At 40.3% G+C, this 17,954-nt stretch overlaps 1 protein-coding gene across 3 annotated transcripts in view; it reads left to right on the top strand.

Annotated features, from left to right (window-relative positions):
* Positions 1–5,343: 5,343 nt before the first annotated feature.
* Positions 5,344–17,954, top strand: part of CPM (carboxypeptidase M) — a 77,729-nt gene continuing 65,118 nt past the window's right edge. The window contains exons 1-2 of one of the 3 annotated variants that reach the window (XM_073020935.1): positions 5,344–5,365; positions 6,116–6,278. In XM_073020935.1, the coding sequence (XP_072877036.1) occupies positions 6,119–6,278 (160 nt within the window). In that variant the 5' untranslated portion in view covers positions 5,344–5,365; positions 6,116–6,118. Of the gene's footprint in view, positions 5,366–5,778; positions 5,818–6,115; positions 6,279–17,954 lie in introns of those variants that run through there. The other 2 variants (XM_008003974.3, XM_073020936.1) reach the window with 2 other exon arrangements.

Below are 17,954 nucleotides of genomic sequence, written 5' to 3'. Positions count from 1 at the left end.
ATATATACATATATACATAACATATACATATGTATATATTATAGATATATGTACATGATATATATACATAGATATATGTACATGGTAAATGTATATACACAGATACATATGTATACATATATAGATATTATGTACATATCTATGTATATACTTATAGATATATGTACATAATATCTATGTATATACTTACAGATATATGTACATATCTATGTATATATAGTTATATATATACATAATATATGTATATACACATATAAATAGAAATACATAATATATGTACACATATAGATATGTGTGTGTGTGTATATATACACGCATATTTTCTCATGTCTTTCTTTGAACTGGCTTTGTTATCCTACTGGTTTCCTCATTAATAAGTTAAAACTTGACTTGTGCTTATTCTATATTTGTATGAGAATGCTTTTTAACATTTAAAAAATTATACATTTGACATTTTATATGAGTATAATTTGGCCAAATATTTTAAGTCTTAAAAATGTACATGCTTTTTAACTTAGCAATTACATGTCTAAGAATTGATCCTAAGGAGGTAACGTGTGCTCAAAGATTTAGCTCTGAGAATGTTTATAGATGTGCTGTGTATAAAAATGAAATATCAGAAACAAATATTCCACATTAGGGCACTGATTAATACCTAAATGTGTGTGTGTGTGTTTGTTTGCTTTGGGGTTTGGGTTTTTGTTTTTTTTTTTAAGACAGAGTCTCATTCTGTTACCCAGGATGGAGTGCAGCAGTGCGATCATGGCTCACTGCAACCTCAAACTCCTGGGCTCAAGCAGTCCTCCTGCCCCAGCCTCCTGAGTAGCTGGGACTACAGCGTGTGCCACCATACCCCGCCCCTAAATGTGTTTTAAGAATGGTTGTTTCCAGGTATGTAAAATTTGTAACTTTAAATTTTTTCCTTTATCTTGTTCAGATTTTCTTGTGACACTTTCAAAAGAAAAAAGTTTGAAAGTCACAAAGTCTAGTTACACTGTTTTCATTCTTGTTGACATCTATTGAGGTACTTAGCCCCCGACTATCTTAGGGAAATTCAGAGTCAATTTCCCATTTCCAGTGATCTTTACCTCCTCTTCACTTTTGTAATTCACTCTAAGACATTTTGGTCCTGTTTTCATTCAGAATTAGTCATTGGTCCTCTCTAACACTTTTTTGTTTTTTCCTCCGCTTTGCAGAGGAAATGCCTTCATTGTTTTTCTGATTTAAGAAAGCAATGCATGTTTGCTGGAAAAACTTTTCAGAAAATACAGAAAGATTTTTTAAAAAATTAAAACATTGCAACTAGTGGATTAGCACTCAGCATGTTGGTAACCTTAGAAACATATTGCTGGGAATAGGTTTTCTTGTTTGCTTTATCTAAATGAGATCTTACTATTCATTTTACTTTTATTATCTGCTTCTTGCCTGAACAGTTTATCTTTCCAAGTGAATAAATACAGATCTACGTTGAGATTATGAAAAATAATTAATTGTACAGTTATAATATTCTTTAACCCAGGGTGTCTCAACTTCAGCACTATCGACATTTTGGGCTGAATAACTCTTTGTTGTGGGAGGCTGTGTTGTGCATTGAAGGATATTTAATGCCTCCCTGCCCTCTGTATCAGTACAGTACTAGTTGCCAGTAGCTCCCATCCCTAGTTATGACAATCAAAAATGTCTCCAGATATTTCCAAATGTCTGCTGTGGGCAATACTAACTCAAGTTGAGAACCACTGATCTAACCAATCTGCTATTGTTTGACATTTAGATTTTATCTACTTTGTCACAATTTGAAGCAGCAGCACTGATGAAGCTCCTAACATATACAAACTCAACACATCTTCAAATTACTTTTATAGCATACATTTCTAGCAAGGAATGGCACATTTGAAATTTTGATGTCTATTCCCAGACTTCCCTCCAGAAAAATTGTATTAATTTAGAATACCATTGAAACAGCATAAATGTCATTTCCTGAGATCCTGTCTACTTCCAGGTATTGTCAATCTTTTTAATTTTGCTTTGTGATAAGCAAAACAAAATATTACTTTACCTTTTTAACTTATAATTCTTTGATTGCTTACCAGGTTGGCAACCTTTACTATGTTTATTAGCTATTTGCGTTACTGCTTTTATGAACTGCTTATTAATCTCCTTTGCTCATTCTTGATTTTGTCAGAATTATTAATTTCTTATTCCAGTTTATAATTTTTCTCATAACCTGATTTAAACCTTTCTTCTTATAACCTTTATAAGGCTTCCTGTACAGAAGTCATACATTTTTATATTTTTAAATATTTTTATTATGGTTTTACCTTTAATGGCGCCATGCTTAGAAAGATCATCTCTAGGGCCAGGCCTGGTGGCTCACGCCTGGAATCCCAGCACTTTGGGAGGCCGAGGCAGGCAGATAACTTGAGGCCAGGAGTTCGAGACCATCCTGGCCAAAATGGCGAAACCTCATCTCTACTAAACATATAAAAATTAGCTAGGTGTGGTGGTGGGCACCTGTAATCCCAGCTACTGAGGAGACTGAGGAAGGAGAATTGCTTGAACCCGGGAGGTGGAGGCTGCAGTGAGCTGAAATTGTGCCACTACACTCCAGCCTGGGTGACAGAGCAAGACTCCGTCTCAAAAAAAAAAAAAAAATCACCTCTAAAATCTCTAAACTTCAGTATTTTACTCTATTAGGCGAACCTTTTATTTTGCTGTTATCTTTCATACTCTAACACTAAGACCAGTGCACCTTAAACTTGAATGTACATATACATCATCTGAAAATCCTATTAAAATGTGTGTTCTGATTCAGTAGGTTTGGAGCGGGGTGAGAGATTCTGCATTTCCAACAAGCTCCCAGGTGATGCCAGTGCTGTCCCTGGCTCGCACTCTTGAGTGTTACTAGCTCCTAAACCTTCAGCACTCAGTCTTCTGTACCCCCTTCCTCCATTCTCTGACTCCTTCCTGAAGTTGCTTCCCTTCCTACCTAGTGTGAACCCCAGTGGCAGCAATTTCAGCTATAGCTCATCTCTGTTTTTCCAGAACAACAATCCTGGCAATCTCCATTCCAGTATTGATGAAGCCACCATTTCTTCCAGTCTCCAGCCGCAGCACCTTGCAGGAAAACAGATAGTCTCCATGTTCTTCTATTAAAAAGATATGATTTCTAAGGTACATCAGCAAGCCTTCACTTTGCTCCCACTCAGTTCCCTTTCCCATTCCTAGAGTAACTTTGCCTAAAGTTAATCTCCTCAAGCTCTAGTCCCCCTCCTCTCAGACCTCTTAGTCAATGAACAACAATGAAAGGAGAACTTTGACCCATCCAGTGGAAATAACATTTAGCATAGTGACTACTGCACAATTAAAAAACAAAAAAAAAAAAAAAAAAAAAAAAAAAACCTACTCAAAGACTCAACAATATCATATTAAGATTTTCCAACTCTTGGGCCAGGCGAGGTGGCTCACTCATGTAATCCCAGCACTTTGGGAGGCTGAGGCAGAAGGATCACTTGAGGCCAGTAGTTCAAGACTAGCCTGGCCAACATGGTGAAACCCGGTCTCTACTAAAAATGAAAAAGTTTGGCAGGTGTGGTGTAAAAATACAAAAGTTAGGCAGGTGTGGCGATGCGCGCCTATAATCCCAGGTACTTTAGAGGCTGAAACACAAGAATCGCTTGAACCTGGAAGGTGGAGGCTGCAGTGAGCTGAGATTGCACCACTGCACTCAAGTCTGGGCAACAGAGTGAGACTGTATCTCAAAATAAATAAATAAACACATAATAAAGCAACTTCTCTTAAAAAAAAAAAAAAAAAAGATGGCTGGGCACCATGGCTCGGGTCTGTCATCCCAGCACTTTGGGAGGCTGAGGCGGGCAGATCGCCTGAGGTCGGGAGTCCCAGACCAGCCTGGCTAGCATGATGAAACCCCGTCTCTAGTAAAAATACAAAAATTAGCCAAGAGTGGTGGCAGGCGCCTGTAATCCCAGCTACTCCGTAGGCTGAGGCAGGAGAACTGCTTGAACCTGAGAGGCGCAGGTTGCGTTGAGCTGAGATCAGGCCGATGCACTCCAGACTGGGCAACAGATCGAGACTCCGTCTCAAAAATATATATATATATATATAAAATATATACTTATATATATATTATATATTTTATATAAAAATATATATATTATATATTTTATATATTATATATAATATATATATAAAATATATATTTTTTCAACTCTTGGAAAATTCCCCTTAAAGAGTTATGAATTAAGCTGGTTATTTAATAAACACTTCACACTGTTCCTACAATGTGCCTGCCAACTTTATTTAGGCAGGTACAATTAAGACTTCCATATTATAGACCAGAAAATAAGGCACAGAGTCAACACAGTCACTGAGTGTCCGTGCAAGAATTGGCGCCCATCCCATGAGCGCCTCAGCTCTTGAACCACTCTTCTCTGCAGCCGCAGAATCACAGGAAGTCTCAGGGAGGCCTGAGAACTCAATTCTAGGAAAAGTATCTGTATCTGTAAGAAAGAAGGAGCAGGGAATCTAACAGTTCTCAGCTCTTGAAGTCACGTTAGATTCATTCAAGGTCCTCTTTAAAAATACACTTTCTTGGGCTTCCATGAGAAAAACTCTATTCAATTAGTCGGGGGCTTGCATCCGTATTTTTAGTCTGTAAAAGAGGAATGTTATCTGAAATCAGTGGTTTTCAAACTTTTTGTATCCCCCGGACCTTGACACGGGCCCCAATACCCTGACACGGTTACTGAGAATCCAGGAGAGAGGGAGAGAGAAGTGAGGAGAGGGGGAGAGAGATAGGGGGAGAGAGGGAGGGGGAGACAAGAGGACAGAGACGGAGTCGGGCGGAGGGGGGAGAGAGAGAGAATGAGAATGATTTTTTTAGAGAGGTAAAAAGGGTTAGCCTTCGCCACAAACCACCTCTCAGGTTTAAATGAATCCTTCTTTCTCTCCCGCAGAGACTGTGCCATCCTTCCAGAAATGAGCATTTTAGGACGAGAGACCTGGAATTGGCCTAAGACTCAGGTGCAGGTGGGGGAAGCATCGGATTTACAACAGTGGTCCTGACTTCTTCCATGTGACTTCCAGTTTTAAATTCAATTCTAATTTACTCAAATCCCACCCACTATGTAAATTTGTAGGAAAATATCCTGCACTCTGCACTTCGTGGGATTTAAAACTTCCACACAGGCGCGCGTTCTTTCTTGAAACCCCCCGATTGCTGAGCCTCGCTGGGCAGCTTGGCACCGCTGGGAGCTTGGCTCGCCCTGCCAGGGCCGACGCAGCCCATCCCGCAGGAGCCCGCGCGGGGATCGGGGCATCCGGGACTCCGGACGCGTCCCGGCTCCAGGTGGGCCCCGGCACCGCCAACCGCAGGAAACCGGCCGAGTCCTAAACTTCTTCCAAGTGGCTGTAGCCAGCGACAGACAGTGTCCCTCAGTGGAGCGCCCTGTGGCTGCCCAGGCCACAGCCACGGCCGAGGCGAGGACACACTTCTAACCTGGGGCGCCAGCAAAGGCTGTCCGCGAGCGGCGACTCCATGTCCCGCAGCCCTCCGCCCCGTTCCGCCGCCCGCCCCCCCGGTACCGGCAGCAGCGCCACCAAAGGGCACTCCGCGCGGGCGCCGGCTCTGCTAGGTGCGAAGGCGGCTGAGGCCCCGCCCGGGAGGCACCCGCGCGGCTCCGGAGTGGGCCGGAGGGACGAACGGGGGCGGGGCCCAGGCGCGCCCGCCCCCTGACCTGGCTATAACACCCGGCCCCGCCGGGCAGCCGCGGGCGGGTAGAGGTGCGCGCCTGGGACTTGGTGAGGCTTGGGGCTCGCGGGGCCGGGCGCAGCTGCGGCAGCTGCTGGGCGGCGGAGGCGCCGGGATGAGGAGGAGCAGGGGACGCCGGCGGCTGGGTTGAGGGCACCGAGGCTGCCCGTGCTCCCGGTCTCCGGTTGCACGGCTCACTCCCGAAGGTGTTGCTTCCAGCTTTTGCCTCCTTGAAAGGCAGGAAGCGTCAGTGTCGGGAGACCCTGAGACCTGAGTACCGAGCCGTAGCCGGTGATGCCCCCGCCTGCCCTCATGTGTTTTCAGGTTCTTATTTTTATTCATCTCTAGAACATGAACTTCCCGTACCTCTGGCTAGAGCTGTTGCTGCCTTTGGTAGCTGCGCTGGATTTCAACTACCACCACCAGGAAGGGATGGAAGCGTTTTTGAAGACTGTTGCCCAAAACTACAGTTCTATCACTCACTTACACAGTATTGGGAAATCTGTGAAAGGTAGGGTCCGTCTCTGCACACTTTCCCAGACCCTTAGTACTCCCTTTCAGTATTCATTAAGTATGCCGCAGCTTCCTGTCTGCTCTTCCATGCACCTACTCTGAGTGGCACAGAACGGGTCAACCGGTACCACGCGTGTTGGTTGATTTCTGCTTTTGTTGGGAGGAATAGTAGGAAGAACTGAATTTTACTGGACTTGTCCGTTGTAATTCAGTGTCACTGAGTCCTTTGCCTTATTGGAGTTCTGTCTTTTTGGATCTTGCAGACATTGGTTATTTGGGATGTGTGTTTAGTTCCTTTTCAAGATAAACTCCCAAGTAAGTCCATTTATCCGTTTCAATTCCCCTTTGTGTGGGCTTCTTTAAATATGACTTGGACTGTTAATATCATTTCTTCAAGTCTCTTTTAAACTGAAATAATGCAGTTTTGTTGGTAAGATTTCTATGTCATATGTAATTAGTCTTTTATTTAAAGTTATGCAAAACTATCATTTCTGCAAGGTTCTTTTAATCTAAGTAGTACAATTCTGTTGGTTAGATTTGTGTCATGTATAATTAACCCTATGGCTTAAAGTTATGCAAAAAAGTGGTTCTATGATTAAAGGCTGTTTTCAAAATGTATCCATTTGAAGAAGACAATGCTAGATAATGAATATACATTAGTAGTGATTGAAACTCTTCCCAGCATTTTCATATTTATCATTAATAATTTATTGTTCTAAGTTAGAAACTACATAAAGTTATTTTCATTTTTATAGACAGCAAGTTTGAATCAAAGAAATTAAATAATTTGTTCAAGGTCTCCCAGATGGTGAATTTTATAGTCAGCACTGGCATCCATTCGGACAAGGCAAATAATTTGATCAGATATCGTTATTTCTTTTTTATTTCTTTTCTTTTCTTTCTTTTTTTTTTTTTTTTTTTTTGAGACGGAATCTCACTCTGTTGCCCAGGCTGGAGTGCAGTGGTATGATCTCAGCTCACTGCAACCTCCACCTCCCGGGTTCAAGCAATTCTCCTGCCTCAGTCTCCTGAGTAGCTGGGATTACAGGAATGCGCCACCACACCTGGCTAATTTTTTTGTATTTTTAGTAGAGACGGAGTTTTACCATATTGGCCAGGCTGGTCTCGAACTCCTGACCTTGTGATCCTCCTGCCTCGGCCTCCCAAAGTGCTGGAATTACAGGCGTGAGCCACAGTGCCCAGCCGAGATATTGTTATTACTTAATCATCTTTTATTATCCTGATGTTCCCAAAGAGGTTACCAGAAAGCTTAGTCCTTAAATCAAAAGTTTCAAAAAGTTTATGTAATTTGGATCTCAATTTTTTGTAAGGTGTGTTCAAACTCTACCTGGATTTTAGCTCTGAGCTTTTGAGTCAATTGAGAGTCTCATAATTACCATATTCTTAATCACTTTTAAAAAAAAAATCCAGGCTATGGCTTCTATATTAAATAAAAAGTATTATATAAATGTATTTATGTACAATGCAAAGTCAACATCCTGGACTGTGTGTAATAGTAACTTTGTTTTTAAACAGCATTGCCAAAGAGTTGGTGCCAGATTACTCTGTATTACTCTATAATCCAAAATTATAGAGGTTGGGTGTGTGAGAAATCATATCTTGAATCAGCATACATATTCAGCCTTCTGAAATCATTTTCCCCTAGGGCTAGAGTAGAGCAATTTAAAAAGATCTAGGAATACTAATTTTATTAATTAAAAAATATATAGAACACAACCAGCTTGAGTTATTGTTCAGTCATCATTTCAACCACAAGACGATGAGGATGGTGTTAATTTTAAGTACTAAGTGATTTGGTAAGGTTTTGTATTTTCAAACACAATGTGCTTGTGACAGCTGGGGGCTCTCTTTCCTAATATGAATCAGCAATTGTGATCTATCCTGCATGATGTCAAACCACAATCACAGTGAAAGTCAGCAGGCTTAATTTTTTTTTTTTTTTTTAATTTTTACCTTGTATGCACGCTTGCGGTTAAAGGCTTGAGGAGTTATCATGTAAAAATGAAATCTGGCACTAGTGTTTAAATATTTGTGTTGAATATGTTGTTCTGAATAATAACTCAGATTAAGAAAAATCCCATATCTGCCATTTGGCTCCAAGTGGTAGATTAAACTGTATGCCAGTAACTGGGAGTCAGTTGCCAAAGTGTCACTGCACATTAGTGTGACAATTGAGAGATGGTGCTCCTTTGTTGGTGCTCTTTTTCACTAGATATTTTCCCTAACCATTCTGCCTTCTGGCGTAAGATAAGTTTGCTTAGAAAACAAAATTTATGACCAGGCCCAGTGACTCACACCTGCAATTCCAGCACTTTGGGAGGCCTACGTGGGAGGATCACCTGAGGTCAGGAATTTGAGGCCAGCCTGGCCAACATGGTGAAACATTGTCTCTACTAAAAATACAAAAAATTAGCTAGGCATGGTGGTGTGCACCTGTGGTTCCTGCTACTAGGGAGTCTGAGGCAGGAGAATAGCATGAACCCAGGAGGCAGAGGTTGCAGTGAGCCAAGATCATGCCACTGCACTCCAGCCTGGGCGACAAGAGTGAAACTCCATCTCAAAATAAAAGAAAATAACACAGAATTTATTATACATGTGTTATTTATTTATTTATATCACATGTATTAACACGGGCAGTCTTACCCAGAAAGGAAAGTAATATTCCTACATAACCAAATACATGTTTAGTTTTCGTAAAAACTTAAATATATGTGATATGCCTATGTAAATATATGCGTATCACATATTTTCTTTGTTGTAATTGTGGATTATATTCTGCTTGTTTTTTCATTTCATGTTATTTCCTTGTATATTTCCATGAATTGACAAAGTCTGCAGATGTGAATTCGTTGCTGTATAGTATTCTATCCTCTTGATTATGTGAATTTTCTTAGTCATTCACCTCTGAGCATCTGTAGAGTTTTTGGTTAACTCTGTTATAAACAGGGATGCTATAAAACCATTGATACCTATCATGATAATTACCTTCTATTATTATTGGTGATTTTTAAAAACTTTTTTATTTTGAAACTTAAAACCCACACAAAAGTTAAGCACACAGATACCCAGCTTCAGCCATAGTAGACCATATTTCAATTGAGTCTTTTGAAGGAAGTCCCACTGCCTCGCGACATAGTAAAGAAAGTCTTAGGTGAAACAAGAGATGCAAAAAAGTACTGATGACTTAGTTCAGAAAAATCAGAAAAGGTACAGTGTTCATCAGTTTGTTCATTCAATCCTCCATTCAATTAAGGAAGCACCTCCCATTTTTTGCCCCTAACCCCTTTGTCTAGAAGGATGTCTGGCACATAATCAATAATCTATGTCTATTTATTTAATGGATCGAATATTTGCTGAGCAAAAGCCATGGGAGGCAAACAAAGATGTGCGTCATTCATTCCCTGCCATTAGGTAGCCCATTTTCAAATACAAACATATTTACTGTGCATTTCTCAGAGTAGTCTCTCCACATACACCCCAAAATTAGTTTAGGAACATTTTATTATTTTTTTTAAAAATGAACCCTTGTGTTGAGAGTTGACTTTCAACAGATAGCAACAAAAGAGCTGCTCTGCTACATACAAAACCCCAAAGGGCCATTTTAAATGAGATTTCCTACTATCTATTTTAAGAATCTTGTCTTGGCTGGGTGTGGTGGTTCACGTCTATAATCCCAGCACTTCAGGAGACCAGCCTGGGCAACATGAGAGACTCCATTAAAAAAAAAAAAATTTAATTAACCAGGTATAATGGTGCATGCCTGTGGTCCCAGCTACTTGGGAAACTGATGCAGGAGAATCACTTGAGCCTGGGAGTTCAAGGCTGCAGTGGGTCATGATCGTGCCACTGTACTCCAGCCTGGGCTACAGAGCAAGACCCTGTCTCAAAAAAAAAAAGAATCTTGTCTTGCCTCTTGCTAAGTCTAATCATCATTGTATCTGAATATGGTAGGTGGGATAATAACACCTTCCTTACTAGTAATAATATTATTAGAGATTTTTTAAAGCCAGTCAAATTTAGTAGTCTCTGTTATCAAGTACTTTCCATGTCGTAGATAGTTTAATACATTATTTCAATCTCAGCAACTCAAAGTAGGCGTTATCCTCATTTATAAAACAGGTAAAATGAGGCACAGAGAGGTTAATTAACTTGCTGAAGATCACACAGCTAAGTGTTAGAAGATTCAAACTCAGATCTGCCTGTTTCCCAAGCACCTCTCTGTTCTCTTTTAAAAAGCAGCTTGACACAGATGGGGATGATTCCATGGAAGTTGAGGTCATTAGTACAGGGTTTTAGGATCATGATTTGGGCACATTTGACCTGAAGGTATAGCTTCTACCAAGGATCTAGAGCTGTTCAATTCTGTAGCCATTAGCCACTAAGCAATTGAGGAGTTGAAATATGACTAGACCAAACTGAGATGTGCTAGAAAGTGGCTTTGAAGACTTAATACAAAAAAGGAAAATATTTCACTAATAATATTTTATATTGATTACATGTTGAAATAATACTATTTTAGATATGTTATATAAGAAATATTTTTTAAAATTAATTTCAAGGCCAAGAGCAGTGGCTCACACCTGTAATCCCAGCACTTTGGGAGGCTGAGGCAGGTGGATCGTCCGAGCTCAGGAGTTTGAGACCAGCTGGGGCAACATGGCAAAACCCCATCTCTACCAAAAATACAAAAAAATTAGCTGGGCATGTTGGCATATGCCTGTCATCCTAGCTACTTGGGAGGCTGAGATGGGAGGACTGCTTGAGCTTGGGAGGTGGAGGTTGCAGTGAGCCAAGATTGTGATTGTGCCACTGCACTCTAACCTGGGTGACAGAATGAGACCCCCATCTCAAAAATAAATAAATATATAAATAAAATTTAATTTCACCTTTTTCTTTTTACATTATTAATGTCACTAGTAGAAGATTAAAATTATATATATAACTTGCATTATATTTTGATTGGACTGTGCTGCTATAGAGTACAATTTGTTATTTTTAATTTTTTCCTGAGTACAAAAGGATTTCTAGTTCATTTAGAAAATTTGGACCATACAACAAAGCACCAAAAAGAAAATGAAAATCTCACCGTCCAAAGGAAACATTTAGTAGACTGGAATCATGCTACACAGTTTTGAGCCTTTTTACCCCCCTGAGTCAAATATCTTATTTTGTTCATCCATGCAAACATGTTATGTCTAAAACTTGATTTTAAATTTCTGTTTTGTGTCCTATCAATAGATATATTATTGTTTATTTAACTTATGCCCACTGGTGAATATTTAGTTCGTTTCTAAACTTTCCCTGTTATAATCACTGCTGTAGTGAACATCCTTGTGGCTAAGACAGCAAAAATCTGAGCACAGTTTTTGGAACCCACCCTGCCCAAGTTCAAATTCTGGATTCTCAGTTTTGTAGCTACGTGATCATGGATCTTTAGAACAATTCCTGGCACATAGTAAGTGCTATGTAAAAGCTGCTATTACTATTATGGATACATACCCAAAAACGAAATTACTAAGTCTAAAGCAGTTTTAAGTATTTGATATACATACCAAATTGCCTTCCAAAAAGATTGTGTTGATTTATAATCTCTTGGGAAATGCATATTAAGAAAAATAAAACAACTCTTCTAAAACTTACACCAGTCATAAATCAATACTATCATTAGAGCTTTGAAAGATGACTGTAGTATGTATTTCTCATTGATATATTTTAAGTATGAGGGAGAATTTATTTCTCTTGCATCTTTCCCTAAGAACTCTCACCTTCCCATAATTAACAGACATTTACTGAATTCCTCTACTAGGATTCCTATACCATTTCAGATGTTCAGAAATCTTCCTAACATTAGTTAAGATTCTTGCTCTTAAAAGGAAAGTACTGTGTTCACATACACAGATCTCTCATCATCACTTGCCCTGACTGCATAGATTTTAGCTGGTGATTTACCCTCAGAAAAGAGCATTGTATGTAAAATTTTGGCACAACACTTGGTCATCCGTCACACTCTGCTCATTTCCCAAATATGCTCGTAAAACCAGTTTGCTTGAGATCCTGCATAAAATGCCTATTGTGATGCAAATGCTGACATATTGAGGATGAATATCAAGAAAACCACTAAAATCTAGGAACTTCAGCTATAATATACATGTTTGTGATTTAAAGTTATATGGGTTTAGTAAGCCTTTCCCCTTTAACATAATATGCAGAGTCCCTTTCCGAGACATTTATCAGCTATCAGCCTTATTCTTATTCTTGAAACATTCAGGGTTTCTTAAAGACACTGCCTTTTTTTTTTTTTTTTTTTTTTTTGGTACGGAGTCTCGCTCTGTCACCCAGGCTGGAGTGCAGTATCACAATGTCAGCTCACTCTGCCTCCCAGGTTCAAGCAATGCTCCTGCCTCTACCTCCTGGGTAGCTAGGATTACAGGCAGGCGCCCACCACTGCGCCTGGCTAATTTTCGTATTTTTAGTAGAGACAGGGTTTTACCATGTTGGCCAGGCTAGTCTCGAACTCCTGACCTTGTAATCTGCCCGTCTCAGCCTCCCAAAGTGCTGGGATTATAGGTGTGAGCCACTGCACCCCTCCTATCACTTATCTTTTCATGCTTACATTCTTCATGTAAGCATGAAAATTTTAGTTGTGTTTTTTTTTTCAGTAGAGGCAGGGATCTCACTATGTTGCCCAGGCTGGCCTCGAACTCCTGAGCTCAAGCGATCCTCCTGCCTCAGCGTCCCATAGTGCTGGGATTGCAGGAATGAGCCACTGTGCCCTCTGCCCACAGTTTTCTAATGTCCTCCACAGGTGTAAGATGAGCTTACAATTATCTGAGGCTAAAACCAAGCTTTTTTTTTTTTTTTTTTTTTTTTTTTTGAGACGGAGTCTCGCTCTGTTGCCCAGGCTGGAGTGCAGTGGCCGAATCTCAGCTCACTGCAAGCTCCACCTCCCGGGTTCACACCATTCTCCTGCCTCAGCCTCCCAAATAGCTGGGACTACAGACGCCCACCACCTTGCCCGGCTAGTTTTATTTTTTTGTATTTTTTAGTAGAGACGGGGTTTCACCATGTTAGCCAGGGTGGTCTCGATCTCCTGACCTTGTGATCCGCCCGTCTCGGCCTCCCAAAGTGCTGGAATTACAGGCTTGAGCCACCGTGCCCGGCCTTACCAAGCTCTTTTTTATATACAAATACAAAATATTTCCCCCCATAGTTTTAATATATACTGAACTTTTCAGGGATGCCACTATATGTAAATTGAGGGGAAATTATATTTTATTTTGCTCTCAACATGACTGAGAGATATTTCATATTCAGAAGATTCTGACAACAGTGACAAAAGAGCCAAATCAGTCTGCATTTGTAATCTATGTGTTCACGGTGCCTCTCAAGTATAGATACAAGCATGTGACTTCTTCATTTGTCTTCCAGTGGAGGCCCCAAGTGTTTGCATGTGGATACCATATTTTATGTAAATTGCTTTCTTTTTTTATTTCTGCTTTATATAGTTTGAACACTATATTGATCTTTTGAAATTATGTATGTAAATGTGTTAGAATTGGATGCCAGCATAATAAAATAGAAGTTGCAAAATATTGGATATGAAAACAAGAGGCATCATCTGATAGGGTTAAGAATTATTGGTGTAAAAGCACAAAGAGAGCTGATAAGGACCCACTTCAAGTTCATGTAGCCAGCATCCAAAAGATGCTTAGTTTCTGTTCTTAATCCCTGAACGTGTGTCTGATAGTAACACTGTGGTGACAGCAGTATCTAGAGTTGAGATGTGGTAACTGCCATTAGCCCTGATTCCTCCTTTCAGTTTGTGTGTTTAGAGCACCCCTTTCTTTTAAGAGTGCAAAGAAAGTAAGATGTAAAAAAAAAAAAAAAAAAAAAAAAAAAAACCTTAACGTGAAATTACCCCCCAAAAAACAAAAAACAGAAAACCACACACACACACACACACACACACGCACACACACACACACACACACATTATATCAAATACCAACATGCATTTGGGTTAAGGGAAGGAGACTAAGTCAAATTTAGTCAAATCTTTCTACTTGGAGCTAGGCTTGGTCCTGTAGTCCCAGCTACCTGGGAGGCTTACACAGGAGGATCAGCTGAACCCAGGAGTTTGAGGCTGTACTGCACTGTGATCGCACCTGTGAACAGCCACTGCGCTCCAGCCTGGGCAACACAGCGAGAGTCTATCTCTTTAAAAGAAGCAAACAAACAAGCAAACAAAAAACACTTCTATCTAGTGATGTCAAGCAGTTGACATTCTTCCTAGAAATTAAATGTAATACTGTATAGTAGTTTGTGAAAAGGTTAGTAAGTCCTAATTTGAATTTGTGTTAAAATAAAACAGACACAAAATGCACATTAAAAATGTTTCTCATCTCTGTTTTCTGAGGACTGCTGCATGTCACAGGTTTTAAAAACACACAGTTTCTATCTGTGACCTTTCACATACATACCTTTGTCAAGCTCAACTGGAGGGCTTAATCTCCACTGCATCAAAACAAAACAAAAAAGCTGCCAACTTCAAACAAATTGCCTTGGAGGCGGCTTCACAGAGTTATCATGCACTTACCCGGAGTTGAAGATAACTACCTTGACAGTGGGGATACAAAGGCAGTAATGATAGTGCTTACTACCCCAGTCTTTAGCCTATCATGGAATTCAGGAGAAGCCAATTAAGTAATCCTTCTGTTTGTTTAAAGAACTTTCCATTAGTTGTTTCTCCCATTTTTAAATTATACTGATGTGAACGTGTGAAAACTAGAGCCCCACTTAAAAATCACAACTAAAGTAACAAGTGTTGACAGTTATTCAAACACATAACTGAGCCTCCTTTCCCACATAATGCACATGCACATATACAAATACAGACAGGTGAAATGTAGCATAACATCACGTTTTTAGAGCAGGAATAAATGTTAGAGACCATTTCATCATTTATTAGGTTAATTGAAACAGTTCAAAATGTTGCTTCCTCCAGAAGCCTTTTTCTATTCCCCTGGGCAGAGTCGGAATCTCCTTGCACACCTCTTCTCCTCTTGCGCATCTTCCAGTAACTCTATGTGCATATCCAGGCCAAAGACCAGGCTTTGTTCAGCTTTGTATCCTAGGCACTAAGATGTGATTATTACATGTAACAGATACTCTCAGGGACAAAGATGAAGAGTTATTATATGCTTATTAAATGAAACATATGAATGCAAATATATGGTATGTAGTATATTAAATAATACATAAGTATATAGGATGTACATTTTTAGTTATACTTTTATATTGTTACATATATTGTATGTAAGTTTATCTATATACTTTTATATAGTTACCTATATTGTATGTAAGTACTACAGTCCCTCAAGAAAATGACATTGTTTTCTTATAAACTTTTTGTTAAAATTAGTTTTATATTAGTAGTAAATAATATGATAGCTTAGAGAGGTAGAATTGGGGAACCCCAATTATGCCCCAGTTCAAGATAAGTCTCTGGCATGTAGGGAAAAGCCTCAGAGAAGGTAGGGACTTTCAGGCAGTAAAGGACACAACTGAATTATTCACTGACTAGCCTAAAATGGGTCTACCCCCCTTCCCTTGCCCTTAGCCCCCCAAACCACTAACCAAGCATGTAATAAGAAAAGAGTAATTATAGGAGGTTTGCCACCATTACCCTCACCCCTGCCTTCATTAAGAAGTGTTTAGGCCGGGTGCGGTGGCTCACACCTGCAACTCCAGCACTTTGGGAAGCTGAGGCGGGTGAATCACTTGAGGCCAGGAGTGTGAGACCAGCCTGGCCAACATGGTGAAACCCCGTCTCTACTAGAAATACAAAAATTAGCCGGGCATAGTGGCAGGTGCCTGTAATTCCAGCTACCTGGGAGGCTGAGGCATGAGAATCACTTGAACCCAGGAGGTGGAGGTTGCAGTGAGCTGAGAGCCGAGATCGTACCACTGCACTCCAGCCTGGGTGACAGAGCAAGACTCTGTCTCAAAAAAAAAAAAAAAAAAAAATGTTTAAATAAATGCCTCTGGCTTTATTTAAACAGTCCAGGAATAATTCAAGGGTCTGTCACAGAATTTTGACAAAGAAAAGAAGGTGGGAGGGATCATGTGAAGAAGGCCTTTGTTCCCCCAAGAGTTAAGCAGGGGCCAGACGCAGTGGCTCAGGCCTGTAATCCCAGCATTTTGGGAGGCTGAGGCAGGCCAATCGCTTGAAGCCAGGAGTTTGAGACCAGTCTGGCCAACATGGCAAAACCCTGTGTGTACTAAAAAAAATGCAAAAAAAAAATTACCCAGGTATGGTGGTGTGCACCTGTAATCCCAGCTACTCTGGAGGCTGAGGCAGGAGAATCGCTTGAACCCAGGAGGTGGAGGTTACAGTGAGCCAAGACTGTGCCACTGTACTCCAACCTGGGCAACAGTGAGTCTCTGTCTAAAACAAAAACCAAAACAAACTTAAGCAGAGATATGAAACCCTTCCATTTTAAGTGTGTTTTCCCCCCTCCATACTCAGAAATGTACACATTTTCAGTGAAGGCAGATGGTATGTCTAACTATTCTTGCTGTGAGTGGTTCAGAAGGGCACAGCTTTGGAAATACACAGATGAACTGTTGAAGGTAGTTTCACCTTAAGTTTTAGTCCTTGTTAAATATTGATTCCCTTGTCCATTGTTGGTGACTCAGTTGAGCCCACTCTTTAAAATGCTTTTCACAGGGGATACTCACTCTTACGAAAACGTAGACACCTGGAGACATGTGGGAAGCATAGGGTCATTTAACATGTGGCGATTCTACAGCAGTTTTCTCATTGTTTAATTAGAGAGATTTATTTACAGCTTGTGTTAGGCTGTTCTTGGGTTGCTAGAAAGAAATAGTGGGTAATTTATAAAGAAAAGAGGTTTAATTGGCTAAGGGTTCTGCAGGCTGCACAAGCGTGGCCCCAGCATCTGCTCAGTTTCTAGGGAGGCATCAGGAGGCTTTTACTCATGGCAGAAGGTGACGCAGGACCAGGCACGTCACATGGTGAAAGCAGAAACAAGAGAAAGAGGGGGTGGGAGGTGCCACACACTTTTAAACAACCAGATCTCATGAGAACTCACTCATTATTGTGAGGACAGCACCAAGCCATGGGAGAGCCACTCGCATGACCCAGACGTCTCCCACCAGGCTCCACCTCTAACGTGGGGGATGACGTTTCAGTGTGAAATTTGGGGGAACAAATATCCAAACTATTCACACCTTACTAATAATGCTAAATGTGCACAGTTGAATTTCAGATAAAGGTTGTTCAATTGGGGCAGACATTTAATTTTTTCCATTGCTCTTTGGGACTCAGATAAATAATCTTCGTGTGGTAGAGATAAGCCTAGCTGGTTTATCATTTGTTACTGTAAGTTCCTTTCAATTAATGAAGAAACAGAAACATAAATTGGGAAATGTCACCCACATTCTAGCCTTAACAAACTTTTTAGTTGGACTTGGCCATCTTTTGAGTTTTAAGAACATGTACTTCTAAGGGTACAAAATGTGTTTCCAAACTCCGTGGCATACAGTTCTAGCATAACACCATGTCAGTCCATTGCAGAAACGTCCAAACATTTTTTACACTGAGAGCTCTTTGGTCAAATAATTCTTGCTT

This window comes from Chlorocebus sabaeus, chromosome 11, assembly GCF_047675955.1.
Source record: "Chlorocebus sabaeus isolate Y175 chromosome 11, mChlSab1.0.hap1, whole genome shotgun sequence".
NCBI classification, from domain to species: Eukaryota; Metazoa; Chordata; class Mammalia; order Primates; family Cercopithecidae; genus Chlorocebus; species Chlorocebus sabaeus.
Note: the sequence above shows the minus strand (reverse complement) of the source record. Positions and strands in the feature narration are given on the sequence as shown.